Below are 21863 nucleotides of genomic sequence, written 5' to 3' on the forward strand. Positions count from 1 at the left end.
CCAATTTGAAACACATGAGGCATGTCTAAGTTATGGTTCTAAATCGGGAAAAAAGATCAGACCTCTAGCAGTATTGGCCAGCCAAGAAATACATATGCGCATAATAAATGAGGTACAAGATGTGACATCTTACGGTCTAATATCCTATCAAAATTGGAGGGTATAGAACTTGTGGTTACTGAGATATGCATATATATGTATAATCAAGGTCAAAGGTCATCGAGGTCACATGACATTTTGAAAAAAAATTATATTGCTAATTAATCCCTATATGCCAAAAAATCAGACCTCTAGCTCTATTCGCTTGCCCAGAATTAGATGTGTGCATAATAATGATGTAAAGCGTGGTGTTGTCATAAGGTCTTCCATCCTACTAAATACAAAGGACATAGCACTTGTGGTTACTTATTTATTGACATAAACATATATTTTAGGTAAAAGGTCATCGAGGTCACATGACATTTGGTCAAAAAATTTCTCTCCTATAGTTATCCCTTTATACCAAAAATCAGACATCCAGCTCTATTGGCTTGCTCAGAATGAGATATGTGCATAATTAATGAGGTACAGTATGTGGTGTCATAAGGTGTCCAATCATACGAAATATGAAGGGTGTAGCACTTATGGTTACTGAGTTATGGACAAATATGTATATTTGAGGTCAAAGGTCACCGAGGTCACGTGACATTTTGTCAAAAAAAATTGTATTGCTAAGTTATCCCTATATACCAAAAATCAGACCTCTAGCTCTATTGGCTTGCTCAAAATTAGATATGCGCATAATTAATGAGGTACAATATGTTGCGTCATAAGATGTCCCATCATACCATATATGAAGGATGGTAACACTTGTGGTTACTGAGTTATGGACAAATATGTATATTTGAGGTCAAAGGTCATCGAGGTCACATAACATTTTGTCAAAATATCCGAGATATCTGCGTGAACGGATGGACTCACGGATGGACGAACATGACCCAATCTATAAGCCCACTGGACTTCATCCGTGGGGACTAAAATTGTGTCACTGCATCCTTTTTGCAATATGAATACGATGAGAAACTAAATTTTTATTTTTCGTGGCCTTATACATGGGAGTCTATGGAGATCAGCCTTATACATGGGAGTCTATGGACGTGTAAACTAAAAATATGCAAATTTCACCACGATTTGCCCAAATTTGGGAAAGGTCACTCCTATGCACTTCCATACCAAGTTTCAAATCAATCGGACTTGTGGTTTCAGAGAAGATTTTTTGACCAAAAATGGGAGAAAATTACAAAAATATTCATGAAAAATAGCAAGTCCAAGATACTGACCCAAGATGTGCACAATCATTTCAGGTCAGCCCAAAGTACTTACATGCTAATTTTTCATGTAATCTGCTCAGTGGTTATTGAGTTTTTCAATTTTAACTGTTTTTACATTTTTTCACTTAATTGCATATTTTTGGCAATGGCAACTTCATTTGAACAAAATCTCATCTACGGTCCATCATCCATGTACACACCAAATATCAAGATGAAATGTGCAGCGGTTTTGGAGTTTTTGATGTTGATGGACAGACATACAGACATACAGACAGTTCCCTAGCCTATAAGAATAGCTTCCATTGCCATATATACATATGGCTATGGGAGCTAATAATAACACCAGTGTGGGACTGGTTTGTTCTCACTCTCTCCATCATCATACAAATGCAATTTTTGTGTAATGAATGATCACCAGTCTTTTCTCTTCACTACTATTTTCAGATTCATATTAATTGCCAAATGAGAGCAATGAAGCCGTAATTGTCTTGGCCATATGATATCACAGCAAGGGAAACAGATTCTCCTCCTCACTGTTTTGTTTTTGTGTCCAATCTATCAGTTTCTTGAAGGTACTTCCGCCCATCACTGGAAATGGACTTGTTGCCAAGGTGAAGATGACCTTGAGCTTGACAGTTACCATGTAACATCAGTTCAATTACTTCAATCTACAATGAGCAACATTTGACATTCTCAAATTACTTACTTGGCATGATTGCTAGGTTATCACTTGCCTAGCCTCAGAGTGGCAGGATGGTAACCAATTTTATGACCTATGACCTCATGAATATGCAGTGCAACTGTAGTGTTGTTGTAACATTTCTTTATTGTCTTTATCTATTTACATATATTCAGATTCATCGAAGTCAGAGTTGCTCTGTGCTGTGGTGGTTGTACTGTCAAGTTTTCTGATAGATCACTTTATTTCCCCTTCATGGCCTCATCCAGGTATTATTGTCAGTATGAAATACAAGTCCACCATTCTGGTTTAAAAGTCTGTAGCAGACAACAATATCCACTGAATTCTGAACTGCATTGCCACTGTCGGGAATTTGTAAGCCACTGTTTGCAATTTTCTCATCAACAAAATGTTGAACTTTGCATATTATTTGTCATATGTATTCAAACTGTAGAATAACCTACAGACAACTCACCCATACATTATTGAACATGATATACCGGTATTTGGGAAACGGTAAACTGGTGGAGAATGAGGCTAATTGTTATAATTGCTTATTCAATTATTGCATCCGGCTTATTTCACTGAATAAATAACGAGGAACAAAAATATAATTTCATTCTTTCCGAGTCTTTTTCTGAAACTTTTGTTTTGCAATCTGATACATGTCCTTATATGGTGTCCGGCTTTCATGCGATGTTTTTGGAATCCCGCATACCCTTCTAACTTTAGGGAATTTCAGTAAAATATTCTGAGTTAGTCCAAATATACTTGATGTTGTCCAATATAGTGACATGGCCTGAGAGAGAGAGAGAGAGAGAGAGAGAGAGAGAGTGTGTTTCATTAGTATTTTAAATTCAAAAGGAACCAGTTTTTAGAATGCATAAGAGAATGGGACAGCTGACACCATGGGATGTACGCTGTTTGTAATTCCACAGTAAAGACAATTATGACTGAAAAGAACTCATTTTTTTGTTGCTAGGGAAACCCTGATTCAACGGAATAAGCATAACACCCTGCTTTCTACCCTAACCCATTGTCTGCGTCACTAACAGAAGAACATCAAACGGACACTGTATGATCTCATTTCAGATATCGCTTGAACGAATACCATGGCTTATTTGCATATTTAATAAATATAAATGGTCATGACCATTAATTCATTTTCAAGATGGTTTCATTTATCGTGTCTAAAATCGGGGTCAAATACACGCATAGTCACCCATCCATTCAGTATCTTTCAACATATCACACAATATACATAGTATCTCGTATCAAACAAAATTCATGAAAAAATGGCCGACTTTATCCCTTTAACACTTGAACGACAAGGAGACTCAGCGGTACATTCAGTTCGCACATGTTCTGTGCATGTACATTACAGATGAATGGAAAGAGCAGATTACCAAGAGTTTTATATATGAGAGAGTGCAGAAATGGGAAAAATGAGACAGAAAGTAAAGGAAAAATACGGATGTGAAAAATAGAACTGACAGATTGAATGAGAGAAAGAGAGAGAAGAGAGAGAGAGAGAAGAGATATAGACAGACAGACAGACAGACAGACAGACAGAACAGCACTTTAAAAGGATCAAGAACAGTACTAAATAGATCTCTGTACTCACTGTTGGCAAGGAGGCAGCTAGGGGCACCATAGCAACAGATAAACAACGAAAGAACATCGTTACTCTTCTTTGAAACTTTGTTGGTTCTACAGGTCGAAGGGCATGGAACTCTATCACCAGCAAATTGCTGATACCCAGCAAAAGTGGCAGAATCCAGTAAGGGTCCGCTTGCGTCAGGTCAGGAAACCATAGAGTTCCTTCCGTCTGCATGGCTGGTACTAACACACCCATTTCTGTGACCATATGCAATAAACCACAAAAGGATAAGTTTTATATATCAGGCACATTGATATACGGTGGACTACTTCTGAACACTTAATATCCAGATATTTCTCACCAACTAGTTCATGATAGGTTTACGGTAAGTATGTGGAGGGGGGGGGGGGGGGGGGGGGGGGTGTGAATGTCAGGGGGTGTCTGTCCTAGAACAGCACTAATCTCCATGCCAAAGTACAGTAAGAAGACAGTTACCCCCGGGACAGGTAGAACATGTCCCTGTGGTTTGGGATAGGGTTTGGGTGAGCATTCAATGGGTAAATTTTTGGGGGGTGACTGTCTCCTAGTACAACATTAATCCCCTTGCCCCAGTACAGTATGAAGATAGTTACCCTGGGAATAGGTGAAACATGTCCCTCTGGTTGGGGATACGGTTTGGGGAAATGTTCAAGGAGTACATTTCCACTTGGTACTGTCCTATCACACCATTAGCTATCCCCAATTCCCTGTATAGTATGAGGATGTTACCCCTGGATCCACCTAGACAGAGTTGGGACTATGATTAGGGTCAGAGATTGGGTGAGTGTCCAATGAGTAACAGTCAGAGGGTTAACGGTATCAGAACCAGCTTCCTGTTGAAACAGAAACTGGACAAAACAACGATACAGCCAACTATGAGCACAGAATCAAATTCTCCTCAAAATGTCCCATTGACCACTCGCAAAGCTTAACCCCTTCATTCCCAATTCCCTGTAAACTGGTCCAGCCTTACAACTGATTAAAATGCGGTTGGGCCAAACCATGGTGGCGGAGGGGGGTTAAAATGACATACTGTCATATCCATGAAGGTAGAGAAAGCAAATGGCGGCCTATGCAACTATTGCTGGTTTTGGAAGGTCATTCAACCCACTTCAACTTATGAGAAAGAATATAATTATCGAGTGACATTACAAGTTATATATTATTAAAAGCCCAATTGAGGAAATCTTTTCTCTGACATAAATATTGCATTAAGTGATTAATAATGTTGAAAGGAGTTAGAATGAATGGCTCAAAAGCACTGGACTGAAGAAGAATTAATTTAACTTCGAGTGTTGTTGTTGATTGTTGAAAGAGGGGTCACCCTAGTGAAGTGTACATTAATCATGCAATGCCTGGAATTCTACATCGTCTCCTGTCACTCTAAGTATAATTTTCTGAAAACCAATTTCTGAAATATCATTCAAGTTGTATCTTTCTGTCAGGAGTGATTATTAACATCTTACTCATTAACATCACAAAGCATCATATTGACATCATATTTCATGGATCCAATATTCCATTCAATGAGTGTTTTGACAGTGAAAGAGTTTGAATGCACCAAATGTCTCACACAACAGGAGAAATTATCACTTCATGAATAGAGCGAGATGGAAAACATGATTGCAATTTGGAAAGGATGAAACTGACTGTGTCTCGATCAAAAGACTCATATATTGTCACTTAATCGAAATGACATGATGAGAAGTGTGACGGGTGATACAACTGCTCAATAGACATCTTGACAGCTCCATGAAAGCACAGTGAATTTATCAAAACACTCGTCCTCAACAGCAAGAAATACCAAACTTTACGAAAACAGCAGGACTAAACGACAATAATTTTCCGGGACTATTGCCAATGGTTAAATGAGTAAAGCAGTAGTGTAAATACAGTAGTCACAGAAAATGTTGGTCAGTGTAACATTTGCTGTATATTTGCTGTGTATTTCCATATTGGACCTACCTTGCCCTTGTTTTCCAGGAAAAGCGCCGGACATGTTCCGCAGGGCAAACGACAGGCATATCCACATGGGAAGTTGCACCCAGATGAGGAGGTCTCGCTTGAAAGGATGACAGTTGTCACGTATATACAGATTGGTAATGGCTCGTTTCATCTAAAACAATGTTAATGGAACAGAAAAAAGTGTAGATATTTCAGATTTTAGTTTTCAGCCTTTTAAATTTTTTTGCCTTCCAGCGAACTGAGATAAAGCTATTCTGAGTTTTGTGACATGAATAATTTAAGTGCTCAGCGATACACAACATTGTTCACAGGACGATAAGAGATGAGTTATTGATGGATTTTCAGGTGTTTTCTGAATTCCCCGCAGGCGTTGTCGTCAAGAATCTGTAACACGCAGTCATTTGTGAACTGAATTATGTCGTACTACTCAATCTCTAATATCACAATAACAAGTTACGAAACAAGTTCACAGCCATTCATGCACACAACTCATTTCAAAACTCCATTGACGCTAACAAAAATATTGAAAGTTGTTCCATAAAAGGATAAATATGTACTATCTTGCATTTAAATTTGACATGTAGTTTAAACATTTTAATATCTCTAGGAGCACTTCCACTCCATAAAAAGCCAATTACGGCATTGCTACTTTCACTAATTGGGGCAGTCCTTTTCCCCGGAATTGCTCCCGGTATGGCCTGATACACGGATGTATGAGTACCCACTTCAGTTCATGAATGCCTGTGGTTCAGCGCTACGTGCACTATTACAGGACTCTACAGGTACATGTAAGCTCTTGTTCTGGGAAAACATTAGTGTTGTTGAGTCTGTGAGCAAAGTACTGCACTTTTAAGCTTCCCTCCATATGTGAATGGCGAAAATGACAAGAGGTGAATGATTGCATCGTGTATATGTATGCATGAGTGTAAATCAGTAAACCTTTTCCACATGGATAGCCAAATTTCTTGAGTACATCTCAGACTTGAATGGTGTAAAGAAGATCTGTTCACTGAGCCTTTAGCATCCCTTTTTACGTGTTAGCGTTTGTCATCATCAAGTATTGTTATTAATAATTGATATTGAAAGATAACCTGTTAAGGATCACATGATCAATTTGTTAACCCTTTGCACCCTGACCCCCTGGTGACCTATGACATCATATGGACATTTTTTCCAAGCCGGGTTCAAAGGGTTAAAGAACTTGACAGTGTAACATCATCCTGTTATCCCTATCCTAATATAATGAATAGCATTGACTTTTTGTTATTCATCGTGAGATATCATGTATCATGAGAAAAAGAAACGTTTTGTTTAAAAGTATGGCATCTCAATAATTTAACTAAAATCAAGGATCAAACTTGACAATAGTCAACACTGCTCCCTAGACAACCAAGCCTTGCCTGAAGAATAAGGCAAGGTTTGGTATGTCTGTTCTACAGAGGCTGGAAATAAGCAGTAGGCCCTTATCCCAATACAGCAAAGAGATTGCCCTGAGGCTACCAGTTTCTGGCAACGGTCATTCAATGAGAGTATTTCTCATTCTTGTTTCATGAAGCAGAGCCCCTAGTGATGCACATCTTGTATGACACAAATGTATGTCACAGTGTTCACAATAGTCACCAGATATATCTATAGTAAACTGGGTGAAATAACCGTGTTGAACTCTAAACAGATCTTCAGCTTTTAGTTTATGCTATATCATTTCTGGCTAATCAGAATGCCTCAGAGAGAGAGGTGGTAGACAGTGCAACGGTGCACTTGTCTGGCGAGTGTTGATTTGGTTTGTGTTATGTGATTGGCTTTTATAACTGTGAGAATTGATTATTGATGGTAGTGTATCATTAGATTGCTACTTGAAAATGCCTTTGGCTTTCTCAATGTTATGCATTTCCATTTTGCTGACTTGACAATTGGATAAAACTTGAACTATAAGTTATTTTATTTTATTCTTGTCAACAGCACCTAATGGCTGCCACTTACAGACACGTTGATATTCCACAAATCAATAATATCGATCACGTTGTCGCTTTTAAAGGTTAACCCAATGTCCCATGACAAACAAGGTGGCCGTCTTGTGGAGGGACAGTGGTTAACCATATGGCTGGACTTCCAGGAATGGTAGTTCATATGGATTACTCCGTGCAAAAGTTTATTTCAAGCCATGAAATCTGTGACTCCAGGGCAGTCCTCAACACTGGGGATGAAGTGTTATTGTGCTGTGTTGCGTTACAATGTCCCACTGAAAGAAAACCATGAATGTTTTTGAAATGTTTCATGCAGGACAGAAAATGGTCTTCCTCAGTGTGAGTAGTTTAACCCAGCTTTCACCACCATGGTTTAGTCCAAACCCATTGTTATCAATAGCAAGTGTGGACCTTTTCACAGGGAACTAGGGGTGAACAGGTTAAACTTAATTAATTGTACATGTATAGTTACAAAGTAGAATCAAATCTACCTGTGTTAACTCTACTGGGAAAAATAAAATTTTTGTTTTAAAAAAACTAAGACGGTAAAATTTTTCTTTAAAATGAGCCCCCCAAAAGTAGTAGATCATGAAAGAATTGTAAACGTTTGAGAGACCTAATATGTCCCCGAGGTGCTATTAAGCATATTTTTTTTATTTCTTTAATTAAAGCATATGTATGCTAATTTGACTTGGTGATAGCAGTATCACATAATGTGAGTAACACAAACACAATGCCATGGAAAATGATTGGTTTTCATTAAACAGAACACACACCTTCAATCATGATATGGTCTATTGCTTGTGATGACAATCACTACATTTTGTATGGAGATTTCAGCTTATCTGTAAACAGAACTTGATTACTCTGGTGAAATTTACCTGAATTTTGAAAAAAATTTTGGATCTCCTCTCAGTCCAGTTTTGAGTTTTTTGTTTATCAACAACATACTTCTTGAGTCTCATGGCGTACGCTTTCATTTCCGGCTGCAACAGTTCAAGTTTTGCCATGATGTACTGCTGGTACACCGCAAACGGGAGCGTTATCGTCCCCCTCAGAGCGACGGTTGTGGCGACGATGTTCGCCCACCACGGCAGATGTGTGATGTCATGTCCTGTTTCCAGCACTTGTTGTGCAAATGCTATTGGAGGTGAGTCCTTGTTAAAGAGCGTTTCGTAAAGACTTTGCTTTGATGCCTCCGTAGAATTCTGGCAGTGCGGAACATGCAGAAACCCTCCAGGCTGCGTGACTGTGACAGTGCTCCATGGCTTGCTGCAGAACACAACCTACAAATGGCTACATATGATTAGAGACAACATTGTGTAGAAATATGTATGATGATCAATTTCTATTCTTATATATATATATATATATATATATATATATATATATATATATATATATATATATATATATATATATATATATATATATATAATATATATATATATATATATATATATATATATATATATATATATATATATATATATATATATATATATATGTATGTATGTATGTATGTATGTATGTATGTAGATGTGTTTGTGTTGAACATGATATTTGAGCTGCATTTGTCTTTTGGCATCATTTTTTGAGTGGTGTAGCCACAAACTGATAACGTCAAATCGCCGTACACAATACACAGTGCCATAATTACGAGGCCTCTGTGTTTTGTGTACGGCGATTTGACGCCATCAGTTTTTGGCTATACCACTTGTAAAATGGTGCTGTCTCTTTTGTGTACATTAGAGAACAATGGCAGTTTATCACCATCTCTCTCTCTCTCTCTCTCTCTCTCAAAAGACGGTAAATATCCTCATAATCTCTCTGAGGATGTATGACCGTGGTGTGAATTACATGGATTTCAAAGTGTGCTTGTATTATCACGATTTAACTCACTAAAATGATTTTTGAGTAGTAATGGAGCGAAGCTAGCAAAATATCTTTGGCGCTAGTAAAGCCATCTTATTTTATTTATTTATTTCGAACTCCAACACAGATATGATACAGTTAAAAACCATATACATCCGCACTTACAGGAGGATTTTAGTAAAAAATACAAATAACATGATGTTACAGGACAAGAAAGCAAGTTAAAACAAATGACATGCACAACAAGGACAAAGTAAAAATTCAAAAGCAAATGCTTTTAGCTTTTCTTTTAAAACTCGAAACAGGAATGTTAAAAATTGGTAGACATTGATAAAAACTATTATATAGCTTTGGAATGCGATTAAAAAGTGAATTGCTAGTAAATTTAACTCTACCACCAGGTTCATGAAATGTCCGTTTCTGTCTAGTTGATCGCCCAGGAATGTGTAAATTAAAAATTGGTTGGCAATCAAGAAGGGCATTAATTGATTTGTGAAGAAAAACAAGGTCAAAATAAGTGCGCCGTTTAGACAGCATTGGTAAATTAAACATAACACACATATCATCATATGAATAATCATCAAACTTACATTTACAAGATAACACAAATATTTAACAAAGTTACGCTGTACAGCTTCCAGTTTGTCTGAGTACACTTTGTCAATACTATTCCAAACAACTGATGCATACTCGAGTTTAGTTCTAATGAATGTTTTGTAAACCACGAGCAATGCATCCACTGACAACCGTTTGCCAAACCTTTTAGCATGCCAAGTAGTCTTCGAGCATCAGTGACAATTGAAACAACGTGAGTTGAAAAAGTTAACTTTGTGTCTAGTGTCACGCCTAGGTCACTGTAACTATAAACAGTCTTCAAGTTGTGAGCATCAATATTATAATCCCTCTCAATTGGCAATCTTTTCAATGAAAGACGAAGTACTACACATTTGTCATAATTAAGGTGCATTTTCCATTTCTCAGACCATGTGGACAAGTAATTGATATCTTCTTGTAACATTGAACAGTCTTTCAGCAAAGGTAAGCAAATCTGGTGTAGAATACCTTGAAGATACGGGCAGGCAGCATACCCCTGTTGCTGCAAAATTGTAGCGCTACGGTGAGGCGGTCGGTGAGTTTTGGTTTTTGCGACCTCGCTCATCAGTAGAGCTACAATGCCGAAGGCCCTGAAGCATACAAAATAAGCACGCTGCACATGGCACGGCAGTTTGATGTAAAATCCCATATATTTACTGCATTTGGTCATACTGATTTATCACTACTGAAGATTAAACACTATACTACACTAACCTTGTCGTGTATGGGGTTTGGTATTTGTTCAAATACGTCGATCGCGTTCCAAAAACATTTCTTGGAGCCGCCATTACCAACTTCTGGTAATGGTGGCTCCCAGAAACACACTCAATGTTTATGGAACGCGATTGACGTGTCTGTGCTAATACCAAACCCCACAAACGACAAGGTTAGTGTAGTATAGTGTTTAGTCTTCATTAGTGATAAATCGGTATGACCAAATGCAGTAAATATGTGGGATTTTACATGAAAATGCCGCGCCATGTGTGGCGCGCTTATTTTGTATGCTACAGGCACAGGCGCTCCTTAGCTGGGTAGTCTGCTAAGTAGATCGATTTTTGGATCGATCTATTGATCCCGTAGTCGATATGCCCGCCACTGCAACCTAAATACTCACAAGGTGTGCAACACAATCACTCAAAAAACACACCACCCGATTTGTCAACTGGCCGTGCACTCACACAAAACATTCAGAACTACACTTCCATATACCTAGTTGGATCACAAATTAACCATCTCCTCGAAAATCATGCCAATGAACGTGTTACTCGCATCATCTTGAAGAAATCGGCCGTGTATTGAGACCAACCGCAGTGAAATGTGGCCTGCAGAACGATTCTACCATATGATGTAATTTATTCCACTACTGATTGGCTAATCAACGGACTAAACAAAGGTCATGGCAAGACCTCACTGGTTAAGTACAGTTGAACCAATCAGCAGTGGAAAAATTGGTCTCAATACACGGTCGATTTCTTCAAGATGATGCGAGTAACACGTTCATTGGCATGATTTTCGAGGAGATGGTTAAATTTGTGATCCAACTAGGTATACGGGAGTGTAGTTCTGAATGTTTTGTGCGAGCTCAATTCCAGTTGACAAATCGGGTGGTGTGTTTTTTGAGTGATTGTGTTGCACATCTTGTGAGTATTTAGGGATCAATAGATCGATCCGTAAATCGATCTACTTAGCAGACTACCCAGCTAAGGAGCGCCTGTGGCTACAGGGCCTGCGGCATTGTAGCTCTACTGGTGAGCGATGTCGCAAAATCCAAAACTCACCGACCACCTCACCGTAGAGCTACAATTTTGCAGCTACATACCCCTGCAAATTTGTGTGAAAAGTAGTTTCAACCCGGGGTTTCAACCCTCCCACACAAATTCTTCAAGGAAATCCGTTCCAGCATTGCGGCTGGGTCGAAGTATCCTATTTTTTTATATTTGACATTACCCACGATCACTCCGTGACCAAGGATAGGTTCTGATTCTGAATCATACGGAGACAGCTTCTCATGGCAACCCCAGTTTAACAAGCGCAACCCTTAAATCCTCAGGGGGAGGGGATGAAATACTCTGAGGCAGTCATTAACCTTTGGTCGCCGTTTCTTTCGAACATTCTTAACGTGCTCTGTATGAGAAAAACTTTCTACTCACGCGTGATGATCGAGAAGTCGTAATGATTAGTCTTGAAAACATATTTTTCCGGTCGGCTACATCAGAATTTACAGAAAGTCACGTTGTACGGTTCTCATTTCATGGGGGCGGCCATATTGAAATTAGCACCTCTAAGCTACTGAAAATTACCAAACGGGAACTGTGTCGGCTGGGGGCGTACACCACTGGTATTAAAACCTGACACGGCCGGCAATACCAACATTAAAATTTGCAACACATTTATTAACCAGATTGTTCCATCTACCGAACACAATGTAACGCCTACAACAATAGTAATTTATTCTGCTTACATTGAAGATGGCATTTTCTGACCAAAATCTGTAAAGAAAGAAGTATGAGGTTGTTTTGCTTAAAAAGTAAAGAATACACAAATGTCCGTACACAAGTGTAGTATCAATGTAAATATGAACACATTATGGTAGCCCATTTCAAAAGTAAATAAGTTGTTCATTAAAAAACATTGCATATCGTGTCAGACGAGTTCTGTCTAATCTTACGCCCAACGTTTGACTGATGATAAATCGAAAACCAGCGATTGTCACACGACAGTGCTCCTCGAACTACTGTCGTTCTTACAGTTACACGGTATATTATATTTATTTCGTGTAACTCTACTGTGTGATCGTCGTGAGGGATGAATGCTGATGCGATGCCTGAGTCGAGTACCCATGTAGTGGCATGTAGGCCTACACCTCGTTTGTTATTTCACTTCACGGTCATTTTAATCGTACATTAGCAGTTTGGCCGGTCTTTAAGAACATATCTTTGATCACAGTAAAAAAAGCACATGTGAAATGCCCTTGAAAATTTAGGCCCTACTAGTCTGGAAAATTTCAGATTAAAAAATCTCACAATTCTGTCCTACTCTCTTTCGACTACCAGTCAAAATACTAACTTGAAGTGATACCAGACCATTTGTAATTCATATTTTTACAGCTGTTTGACTAAAAATATTTATGAAAACGTAAATGTTGAATATCATCGCGTGTCATGAGTTATAAGGCAGTCTAGATGTCAAAATCTTCAGAACAATTTTGCCTTTTTATAATAGTTTAGATATTAATCTTAAACAAATAGTAGTTAGGTATGAATTCCCAATAAATGTACTCAGATATAGTCAGTAAAAGTGACGGGACTACATTGGAGACAATATCGTACACAGTCAGAGGTTAATACGTTTCAAAAAATCGAATGTTTTGATTTTTCCATAAACAGTATTATTTTGTGATTAATCTTTCTATTCAGATTTTGATGTTCAGGTTTTAATATTTATGGTGAATTAGTCGACGAAGAAAACATGACAAAAAGAAGGGACATTTTTTTCTCCTATTCATTTTTGCCAACGGCTATTATCTTTCTGTTTCGCAAAATGATGGCTGTCATATATGAATATAAATTACCGTCTGGGATATGAAAAAACACAATTATCTTCTGAATTAAGTTACCGCTGTGATTTATTTCAAATGTGACTGTATATTTGAAAATAATGATAATGATATTCGTTCTGTTGTCATGTGAAATTGGCCGTGGGTTCGTGATTATTTTTCTTTGCCTTAAGATTAAATCGACAATTTTACCTGTCTGATATTTTTACTTGTCTCAGATGTTCAGATAATATGCAAATTTGCGGTTTGATTACTCACGTATCAGTTTGCGATATCTATCTAATTAAACTGTTTGTCATGGTGATGCATCGCCAAATTACACCAGGCGTGTAATCAGATCACAATTTCTGATTTGGTTGTAAAAAAGGCTCCCATATAATAGTGGTTCATTTTTGCTCTGACAAAGTGTAATGGTTCGGAAAAATGCCCCCGAAAATTGAATGCATCTTTAGTCATCTTTACCTTCGTGGACAGAATGTAGAATTAGTTAATACCCGTCGGTAAAAAACATGCACTACATTTACTTAGAATCAAGGTGACCTTCAAAGTTTTTAAACATGCCCATCTTGCTCGACTTGGTGGATACGTATGTTGGTTGGGGTTGAGGGATAGCGCGAGAGCGGGATTAAGAAGTGCGAGAACGTGATTTCGACATGAACCCAAGGTACAAATGGAGATCCTCCAACGCGTTTATTATTTTGTCAACCCGATCCATTTTACATCTTTCTGAAGAGCACTGAGCAATTGCCGATAAAGGTGATCGAGACGCCAATTCGTTTTGAAGAAGACAATTGCGATTGACGAAGAAAGTAGTCCAACCCTTTGAAAATAACATGGTTTTAATACAATGATTTCTCTAAACCTTATCAAGATAATGGGGTTAAAGTTTTTGGGTTATAATGATGGGGTCGAAGTTTGATCTACAAGATGTGAAAAGCCATAATGATGCTCGTTTCTGTGCAGAATGACGTAATTGTATTTTCGAAGGTTAACGCTTACAATGTTCAGATCATCAGTCTTTTCCATACGCTCACAGCTATACCTTACCGACAGCCAGATTCCCCGAGAATCAAAAGGAAGGACAAAGGGTTTCTGATTTACAAGGAGTTCGAAGCCGTTCTACGCCGTGTACACAGAAAGTTCATTCTTATGTTGTTGTTCTCGCAAATGTCCTCCAAATACTAGCACTGTTTTCATTATTACATTTGTCCACACGCCTTTGAGGCACTGTATAGTCTATAGTCTTTTGGAGTCATAATCCGCCAAGTGGTTGCGTTTGTAGAACATCCTCATCAGCTGAGGGAGGCATAACTTCAGTTGAAATTCTGTTCTTCTGAGCATGAGCATAAAGCACAGAAAAATGTTTATTTTCCAAGCATGAGGAAATAACCTACCGAGAATAAGTAAAGAAATTACTTAACCACAGCGAAAGATCCTTGCAAAATGTAACGACCGCTGTTCGTCAGGTAACGAGACTTTGAAATGACAACGTGTATCACGTCCGCTGTCATTGTTCAACATTCATATTAGCGTCTTTTAATCGACAAGAAAACATATCAAAATAGCACAAACGAACACTGACATTTTGCTGGCATTTGCAGACAACGGTGGAGTCAGGTACCTGTTCAATCCCGGCTCTAAGTAGGTGGGTCATGCGGAAGTCTCCATGGAAACGACATGATTCTAGTATTTTCTCTTGCAGCACTGTTGTTCATGACTCATTTTTCTTCAGTGTGCCTTTTTCATCATAAATTACAGATATGCATGTCGACTTTTATGCACAGTCTGGAGGAGACTTCTCACCACTGATTTTCTATGAATTCTAACAATCGGTGCAAAGCGCTGAATTTTTTATCGCTGAAGCTTGGATATCGTATTAATAATGTCATCGATTCGTAAAGGCAAAAACGTCGAAGGTACGATGGAGAGTTTCTACAAATTGTTTAACGAGCTCGTTATCCTTGTCTTCCAAAAATAAACGATACAGGATTATCGAGGTTCGATTAATTGGAAAAAAGGTCAGGACTCTCTGGTTTCTCGTGACATAGTAGTAGTATAGGTATTCGGCAAAAATTTGAATTTTAGTTTTTGTACGGAATGAACTTTGTGAGAAATGTATAATCAAAATTGTTATCCCCAATATTATGGAAAATATATCATGGATATTTAAAGGGAGATCAGCCTTAATTCGAAAATATTTTTTATGATTTTGTTCAATGAAACATACTTGTTGTATTCTTCTCCCCTAAAAATATTGAAATACAAAACCGTATTCATCTTCAAGTTGCCACCGCAATTAATAGTGTACACTATGCCAATGTTATCGTTGGCAAATCTGTGTCGTTTAATTTCAGATCAAAATGCAGTTTGTTGATAATTCATTGGACGCTGCACACATACAGTCTGTCTTGACAAATTGAAAACTGGGAATATCGGAAATGATTTGGGGAGTAGAACAAGACCTGAACGAAAATACCACAAAATACATGAAAGTACAGCGAACAAGCCTTCAATAATTTTGGGCGACCATTTGTAGGGCAAACACATCAATTATAAATCGTGTTTGGCAATAGTTATTTTACTTCCAGAATTTTTTACCAAGGGTCGGTCACAGAAAAGACACACTGTACCAACCAATAGAATATATATTAATACTGATGGGACGTGCTGGAGAATCTACGCACTCCCCTCTTCAAAAAGGTTGTTGCTCGTGGTTGTTGTATACAAAGGTTTAAGAACATATTCCGTATAGATGTGCTCTCTACGATCATCAAGTAGTTTTTCCAATAGTTTTAATATAATTGTAAACTTCTTGCACTAATGCTATAATTATTTTCTAATGTTCATCTCAAATGTTTATTGGGGTCAAATGTACATATCTCTGCTGTGGGCATTTAATCCTTTTTGTAAAGTTGTAGCAAAATTTGAATAAATAAATAACTTAGACCTAGTGCTAATTAATGGATTCTCTCGTGAAATACTTGACAGAGTAAAGATTGGCAAGCAATGTAAAAGTTCATATGCCACTTGTGGCCTGTGCTAAAACATTAGAAATGCTAATTATTACAGGGAATTTCGATTTTAGTATCACTTGCGTGATAATGCCACTGAGGGCGCTGTTCTATAACTTTTAAGACTGAGGGCAAATTGAGCGAAAATTAAATACAAATAAACACTTGATAATCATCAAATTAACTCAGTTACTCAAAGTTAACTGTACACTGCAATACGTTTTGGTACAAGTACATTGTTTGAAGTCAATTTCTCATTCACACATACACACATACAAAAAGACATACATACGGCATACTATATTGGCATTCAGGTTCTCTGAAGTGGCTGAAGCACCTGGGGACAAAAATTAGGACTCTCATGGGCTGATGAGGTACTTTGTCAGTTACGACAATAGGAGCTCGATGTATCATTCCCGATCTGTATTCAAATTTGACTCCGACTTTGAAAATTATCTGGAAGTACACTGACCAGTATAGGGGCAACCCATCGCAAACTCTCAACTTCTCTGACACAATTCCTTCTGGGCACTGACCCAGGTCTTACTACCCTCTCAACACACATCTCATTGTGACAGATTGATTGGATGCCTAAATTGTTCATTATGAATGGATTAAAATGTTCCAGCTTTGATGTTGATGCATTAACTGCTCATTGTAAAATGTTATCTGGGTAGATTTCTCACACTTTACAATGGCATATACAAGTGCACACTGCTCAGGGAGTTTCAAGATAATTGTGATTGTCATGATAAAAATTCATTAACCCTCATGTATTCTGCTATATATCACCCACCAGCAGGGTAAGACTGACCTTCCAAAATCTTTGTTTTTGTGTGAGCCAAATAGATCTTCCAAGTTTTGCGATTTTGTCATAAAAGGAAAAATTTATTAAGGCCTCATGACCTTTGTTGTGTGTCATCTTAAATGTGTGAAAACATTCGTAGCAATTTTTAATGATCCAATATTATGCAACTTGAAATCTTATGAAATGTTCTATGTTATTGCAAACCACTGACAAACAGGTTGAGAGGTCCTTATCAATTTCACAAACTCTGTGACTTCTATTCATTGAACAACAAGATCTAGTATTAAATGCCTGTTTGCAAAAGCAGTCACAGAATGGGTAGTTGTACTCAGTTGAACCACTTAAGGATGTACGAGCGGTAAAATTGAAAGTAATGTCATTTCTCTAGATAGAAAACTTTTGGATTCTTCTTTGTAAGTATAATCAAAATGCGTAATAAAATATGGGGGTTTTGGGGCTCGTTTGTGAGATACAAGACCATGAATTTTAACATGAGAAAAAAATGCTGAGTTAGCCTTTTTACACCAATACATTTTCTATGGGCGAAATAATTCAATACCGTTTATCTCAAAATTTAGCACAGTGACCATAGAATTTTATTTGATCATTATCATTTAATTCTTTTGACTGAGCTTTGTGCAAATTTTCATGAAAATGACAATAGCAGAAGTTGCTTTTCCAGCAATTCTCCATGTAATCCGATGGTAAGTGACAAATTCCACGTGCGCGTAACGCTCGTTCATCCTTAATGTCTTTTCTCATAAGAACTTGGCAGTACAGATACTCAGATCAACAGAAATCTAGCAATATTCTATCAAATCAAATGCACACAAACGTCAGCATGCTTTGCATCATCTATGGATTTCACTGTCCAACAGCTCATAGGATCAGTGTGAAATTGAGGTCAACGATAAAAATGCTGGTGCACTTTCGTCTTGAAGTTGGCAGCTTTCCAAGAATCAGTCTCGGTGCTCTTGGTGAAAACTTTCTGACAAGAAACACTGTGCGCTTCTCATCCTACAGTAATGAGAGTAACATGAACTCTTTGAAAATAATTGTTCAACCAAGATCTCGAAAACCAATCATAGCGCTTGGAAATTATTTTGCTACAGTAATCAATGCACTACCTATAAATACCTGCCAGGGCAGCCTTTTCACATAGCTGATTCAGTAAGTTAGGACAGCATGGAACAGAAATATTCATTTTAAATTAAAGATGGCACTATGTGGTTGGCAAAGCAGGGATGGGGGGTTTGGAAAAAGTGACACAACAGTCAAGTTATTTAAAGAGAAGTTTATATTTTGGAACACTGAAAAGTTTACAATAGCAATAGGAATTGTTTTCAAATGGTAAATGGCTTCCCCAAACATTTTTTTCCCTGGGGAATAAGAGTACTCCTTTGACCCCGACACAAGTATAAAATGTACACACTTTATTTTAAGCTCTTCGTACAGATTACATTATTACGTTCTATCCTTGATTACGTTTTTCCCCTGTTCACTTCAAATATCCCACTTTCTGTCTCCTTTAATTAATTTAATCCCAACCCTCGTTTGATTGTTACAATGCAAGACCCTTGCCCGATCAGGCAAGCAAATTTTATATATTTACAGGTTACCTGTCCACCCCTACCTCCTGCTATGGTGAAACCCCCGGTGGCCCATTCGTCTCAGGGCTTGGGCTGGTCCATTTTGCAGAGAGCAGGGGTGGACAGGTAAGAGATGAGGGAAAAAAGAACTGGCTAGTTGAGGAAAAATGTACATGAAAAGCAGATACTCTTTAACATTCCACAGGTCAACCACCAAGATATAGAGAGCTAAGACTGGTTTCAAGAACAGACTATAGATTGCCCGGAACACCAAGATATTTTGAAAGCCAATTTTTAAGTTAGGTGTAAGAGTGGGTAGAAAGGTGAACGTGTTAGATTCTAATCAAATTCCTTATAGCACAAACACTCTCTGCTTCATCACCAACTCTACGGATTCTCTTTCCTTTGTTCTCTCTGATTTGATCTTTTGCCTCAAACTCCAGAGATGACATCACTTGTTGTTAAAGGTACACTGTCACCTGTTCCAATTTTGCCACAGTTACCATGGAAAGAGAAAATCTAACCAATCACAGATTTTAAGCAGGTGGCCGCTTTTTAAAAACAGCGCCCTCACATGGGCATTTTGAATACCGAGGAACGCCCCCTTGACCATATATGGGCACATTTAGATTACAGGTGACTGTATACCTTTCAATACACTGCCCAAATTTCAAAGGATTCTATCAACATTGATGAAATCATACTTTATATCAATCGACTCCCCGTCTGAGAATGTTTGACACCCAACACAAACACTTTTCATCCTCGCTTTGTGTGTTGAGCATTTTAGTTTGCCAAACTGGTGGTTTATACATCAAAACTGACAAGCAAATCAGAATATCCGCTAGTAAAGGATTGTACAATTGAAAACTTTTTTACTGCAATAATTGTGACTTTGAACATGACTAGGCATTGTAAATAATCTACATTTTTAGGTGAGTAAGTACACGGGAACAGAGTGGGATTTCTCAACAACTGAACATGAACCTGAAGAGAAACAGGTGATGAGGTTGCGACATTTGGTTTTTTAAGTTGAAAATTTGAGTTCTAAGACCACTAGACAACTGAATTCACATACAAACATTTATTCTCTGATATTTGAGGAGACGGGTACCAACAGGGTTGGTCAACTAAGACCATGTTGCCATGGTAACAGAGAAAGATGAGAAAGCAGAGAGCATTGTCGCTATGCTATCGCCATTGTACACATCATCAATGACTTGCCAATCACATCTACAAAATTGCAAATACCGAGTAGGAAAAATTGTTTACCCTAGTAAGAATAAAAAAGAAACACCTCCACGTTTTTTAAAAACCCTACTGAATTTTCTTTTTTTTTCATTGCTATTTTTCTGTGCCATGTGGATTGCCTGAGAGTTAATTTTCTCTGGGAATTTCTTGTGTTAAGCCGAGTGAAGTTTGTGTGTATGAGTCAGTGTTATGCACTGCATAATAATGAGTCGTGCTTAACCAACATACCTGTGACACGATGAATTCAAGCAGTTTCTCTAAAACTTGGCTGCGTACTTGTTTTTCTTACAACAAGCAAAGTAATAATAAATATGAGACAAAAAAAACCTGTTATACAGTAAAGAGCTATACACTGACACTGAAAATGTCTACTTGAATTTTTTCAATGCATCCCTGTTTCATATTGATTAAAAGTCTGCCTTGATGCTTTTTATCCACTGTGTGAACTTTTGCTGTGGGTGGGGGATATTGGGAAAGGCTGTCTTACTGAAAGGAAGTGTTGATAACCGATGAAACTGAGGTGATTTCTGTGATGAGAAAATACACAAATGATCAAATCAGTTTTGTTATTGGAATAAAACACTACCTGGAGTTATATATTTTTTTAGGTATGTTATCTTTAGTTTTGATATTACTCACAGCTATCCCATATCTACCAGCTGTTATGATAGGGTGGGCTAGGGTGCACTAAACTAAGAATAAAGTGGTTTTGCGAACTGCACATGGTACTTGAGGTGGGACCATTTTGAAAGATACCTCTGTTCTTTGCAGCAAGCCAGAAGCATAAGGTAGGAGCATTTGATTCACAAACATCTCATGCAAGTTTCACAATTTCACTTCAAAAGAACAATCCCTGGAGCTGGCGAAATATTGGCTATCAAAACGCTTGTGGGAAACAAAGTACACACAAACCTCTTATATACATATAACTTTGGCATACATTCAAAGTAATTGTAACACCCTGTGTAACTGTTTTTTCAAATGTGTTCAAAACGTGCACAAAGGGGAGGGAGGGGGAGGGGGTCAAGTCCAGTCACTGGCAAAAATGAAGTTCTCTTAATGCACTCCATCATCCCTGTAAAAGCCAGTACACTATCCTCATTTCAGTGACAGGTATGACTGTGTCAATCAAAATCATCTACATTACTCCTGTATTAATACACCCACACACTGATAACGTTGCCAGTCTTCACCCATTCATCACAATGGTTTGTCCCAACCCCATTGTTATCAATGGTTAGTGCAGACCTGTTTATAGGGAAATAGGGGTGAACAGGTAAAACAAGAGAGAGACAGGACTTGCTATACGCTGCAAGCCTGCCAGTACCTACAGTTGCCACAGCTGTTGTGGATTTCCATTCTTTGGTGAAAAGGAAAGCGAATCACTCCCTTTGCAGTCGGGTGATAACTTGCTACTACCCCAAGTTTGAGACTGTAACTTTACACCACAGATCCAAGGGGAATTTAGGAACCAGAACATTTCACTGTAAACCTTCTGTGAATTTCAGTTTTCTAGAAATTTGGCAACTTTCAGTATTTTGTATGTATAAACTCAATGTGCTGGGCATATTCTATCAGCATTGAGATGTTTCATTGTAAATACAAGTCTGACGTTTTCTCAT

The 21863-nt window shown here is 37.9% G+C and overlaps 1 protein-coding gene across 1 annotated transcript; it reads right to left on the bottom strand.

Moving 5' to 3' along the window:
* Positions 1-2116: 2116 nt before the first annotated feature.
* Positions 2117-12326, bottom strand: LOC139122884 (cytochrome c oxidase assembly protein COX18, mitochondrial-like). Its single transcript, XM_070688721.1, has 5 exons — positions 12177-12326; positions 8439-8843; positions 5594-5744; positions 3614-3846; positions 2117-2788 (listed from the first exon to the last, which is right to left on the bottom strand). The coding sequence occupies exons 1-5, from the start codon at positions 12216-12218 to the stop codon at positions 2606-2608; spliced, it is 1014 nt and encodes a 337-aa protein (XP_070544822.1). The 5' UTR covers positions 12219-12326; the 3' UTR covers positions 2117-2605.
* Between the last annotated feature and the right edge of the window lie 9537 nt (positions 12327-21863).

The sequence above is a fragment of the Ptychodera flava genome, chromosome 22, assembly GCF_041260155.1.
Source record: "Ptychodera flava strain L36383 chromosome 22, AS_Pfla_20210202, whole genome shotgun sequence".
Taxonomy (NCBI): Eukaryota; Metazoa; Hemichordata; class Enteropneusta; family Ptychoderidae; genus Ptychodera; species Ptychodera flava.